The 3,442-nt window shown below is 68.7% G+C and overlaps 1 protein-coding gene across 1 annotated transcript; it reads right to left on the reverse strand.

Moving 5' to 3' along the window:
* Nucleotides 1-341: 341 nt before the first annotated feature.
* On the reverse strand, nt 342-2,377 carry RHOBADRAFT_2540 (uncharacterized protein; the record flags this gene model as incomplete). Its single annotated transcript, XM_018412681.1, has 7 exons — nt 342-503; nt 586-981; nt 1,060-1,141; nt 1,206-1,285; nt 1,357-1,694; nt 1,778-1,892; nt 2,006-2,377. Coding segments are annotated over 7 exons (1,545 nt in total), but the record flags the coding sequence as incomplete, so codon positions are not given.
* Nucleotides 2,378-3,442: the final 1,065 nt, after the last annotated feature.

The raw sequence follows: 3,442 nt of genomic DNA on the forward strand, positions 1-3,442 counted from the left end.
GAGAACGGCGAGGATAAGGAGGAAGGGGCGGCGAGAGAGTGAAAGAGCGAGACGCACCACTCCTCCTCGTTGACGTCGTACACGCCCTCGACCTCGTCGAGGAGCTCGTCCATGAACTCGCCGCCGTACTCCTCGTGGTCGAACGACTCGTTGATCGTGCGCTGCGCCTGCTGCTCCTTGGCTGTTGACGACGTCGTCGACGCCTTGCCCTTGCCCTTGGCCGCCGCCGACTTGCCCGTGCTGCTCGTGACGGCGCCCGCCGCCTTTGCGCCTTTGCCCCCCTTGGTGAAGCCCATCTGGAGCGGCAGCTTGCCCGTGAGGAGGTCGTGCGCCCTCGGGCCGAGCGTGACGTAGGCGTTGGTGAACCCGAGGCCGTTGCGCTCGTAGCGCTCGCCGAGGATCTGCTCGGCCGCGAGGAGCTGGAACAGGCGCTCGGCGTCGCCGCGGTCGATGTTGGCGCCCTTGCCGGCGTGCTCGAGCTTGTCGTGGCCGGCTTGAGCGATCTGTAACGCAAGGGACGACGGCGTGCGAGAGTCAGTGAGGCGTCGAGAGGCGCCGGCGGAAGAGAGGGAGAGGGAGGCGCACCTTCTGCGTCTTGCTGCCCCGGAACACGTCGATGGCGTACAGCATCGTGACGCCCTTGTCCTTTTGGATGGCCTTGACGAGGCCCATGGCGTCCTTGGCGAGGCCCGTCACGTCGCGCAGCTCGACGTTCTTGGGCGCCATGCAGTTGTCGCACGTCTTGTGGCACTGGTCGCGCGGGAACTGCTCGCCAAAGTACTGCAGGACCTGGGTGCGCCGGCAGTCGGTCTCGTTCATGCAGTACTGGACGACGCGGCGCAGGTTGGCGCGGTTGTGGTCCTTCTGCTCGCGCGTGCCCTCGCCCTCGTCGATGAGGCGCATGAGGAGCTTCGTGTCGCCGTAGGCGTAGTACAGGACGCACACCGACGTCATGCCGTCGCGACCGGCGCGACCCGTCTCCTGCGAGGCGAGGCGAACGAGGACGAGTGAGTGAGGGGTCGCACGGAGCGAGAAGGGGCGGTCCGAGCGTGGGCGCACCTGGTAGTACGCCTCGAGGCTTTGCGACAGCGAGTAGTGGATGACGTAGCGCACATCAGGCTTGTCGATGCCCATGCCGAACCTGTCGAGAGAGGGCCCGAGTCAGTACGCTCGCCTCGGTCGACGGGAGAGAGAGGTGGACGCACGCGATCGTCGCGCAGATGAGGTGGGTGGTGCCGCTCTGCCACTCCTGCTGCACCCGGATGCGGTCGTCCTTGTCCATGCCCTGCGAGATGAACGCCGAGTCGAGGTCAGTCGCCGCCCCAAGAGAGAGAGAGAGAGAGCGAGGGGACGCACGGCGTGGTAGTGGGCGGCGCGGACCTTGTGCTCGCGACGCAGGCGCTCGGCCGTGTCCTCGCACTGCTTCTTGCTCGAGCAGTAGATGATGCCGCACTCGCCGGCATGGCTCGTGCGCACAAAGTCGGCAATGTCGCTCAGGATGTGCTTGGTCTTCTTGCGCACGTGGTACCGCAGGTTGGCGCGGTTGAACGACTGCTGGAGCATGAGGGGCCGGTCCATGGCGAGGTTGGTCGTCACGTCCTGCTTGACGCGGTCGTTGGCGGTCGCCGTGAGCGCGATCAGGGGCACGCCCGGGTAATCGCGCTTGAGCGAGCCCATCTCCTTGTAGTCGGGGCCTGCAGGGACGTGTCGACCTCGTCAGGACGTGCGGCAAAGAGGGGAGAGCGAAAGAGAGAGAGAGAGCGAGACGAGGACGCACGAAAGTCGTGGCCCCACGAGCTGACACAGTGCGCCTCGTCAATGACGAAGCGCGCGAGCTGACGGCGGCGGTGCAGGTCGCTCAGGAGGTCGCGGAACGCCGCACTCTTGACGATCTGCAGGCGAGGAGATGGAGGTAGAGGTGCCGACGACGACGGGCGTGAGCTCGTGCGCGGTCGGTTGCGAGGGGGAAGGGAAGGAAAGGAGGAGCGAGACGAGGGGGACGCACCTGCTCGGGCGTGACGTAGGCGAGGCAGGCCATCGGCGGGTCGCTCCTCAGGCACGACAGGGCAAACTTCTTGTCGGCGGCGGGCATGGTCGAGTTGAGAAAGACGACGGGGATGTCCTTGTCGGTGAGGGCGCGCGTCTGGTCCGAGATGAGCGACAGGAGCGGGCTGACGACGATCGAGACGCCGCGCGTCTTGCCGCTCGAGACGACGGCCGGCAGCTGGAAGCACAGCGACTTGCCGCCGCCGGTCGGGAGGAGGACGAACACGTCGCGCCCGGACAGGGTCGCGTTGATGGCCTCCTCCTGGTTGGCGCGGAACGAGCGCAGGCCAAAGCGCTGCCGCAGCGCCTTGTACACGTCCTTGGTCCACGGGTACGTCGGCTGCGGCTGCGCGACGAGAGCGGCGGCGGCGGCGCCGGCGCCGACTGGCACGACGGCCTTGGACGTCGACGCGACAGGCGGCGGCTGCTGCTGCTGCCGGCGCGGCGCCTCCTGGATGACGACGTCGCTCGCCGTCGACACCGTGCGCTGCTCCTTGGCCCTGCCCTGGCCCTGCGCGACCTGCGCCTGCGGCGGCTCGTCGAGCACCATCCTCTCGACCTCGGCGCCTGTCGCCGCTCCCCTCGCGCCGCCGCGCCCCTGCCGCTCGCTCCCCGTCGCCGTCCCTGGCGCCGGCCCGATCCCGAGCCCTCGTCCCGCCGCAGCATGCCGCTGCCCCTGCTGCGGGGGCGGCGGCGCCGGCTCGACAATCTCGAGGCTGTCCTCGTCCTCGTCAAAGTCGACGCCGTCGAGCAGCGCGTCGACGTCCTCGGCCGAGGGCTGCGGCGCGTGCGGCTGCGCGCGGTGCGACACGGGCGCAGGCGCGCGCGCCGAGGCGAGCGACGGCGTGCTAGCGGCGGCGGCGCCTGCGCCTGCGGCTCGGAAGCGCCATGCGGGCGCGGGCGTGACGAGCGCCGGCCTGGGCGCGACGAGCGGTGCGGGCGCCGGTGCGGGTGGCTGCGGGTGCGGCTGCGGCTTGCGGGCGGCGGCGAGGGTGGCGAGGGTCGCGCTGTGCTGGCTGTCGGTGCCGCTCGTGACCGAGCTCGCCTTGTGGTACTGCTGCTGCGGAAGAGCGTGCTGCGGCTGGGCGGCCCGACCGGCGATGACGGACGGCGAGTACGGCGCGGCGGGGTGGGCGAACGCGCGCGAGAGCGAGTGCGCTGGCGAGGGGAGGTTGGCGCCGGGGCCGGGGAGGAGGGACGAGATGCGCGTGGAGGAGAGAGGAGGAGGAAGGTGGGCGCGGGCGGCGCTGCCCGGCGCGGGACGAGGGGAAGTCAAGTGACCTGTTACTTACATCTCGCATTTAGCTCTACTGACTAAGTTGTTTCTGGTGCGTTGGGCTGTTTTTTTTTTATGTTTTTTTTTATACAAATAGCAGTTTATTCCAGAACTGCCTAC

This window comes from Rhodotorula graminis, assembly GCF_001329695.1.
Source record: "Rhodotorula graminis WP1 unplaced genomic scaffold RHOBAscaffold_11, whole genome shotgun sequence".
NCBI classification, from domain to species: Eukaryota; Fungi; Basidiomycota; class Microbotryomycetes; order Sporidiobolales; family Sporidiobolaceae; genus Rhodotorula; species Rhodotorula graminis.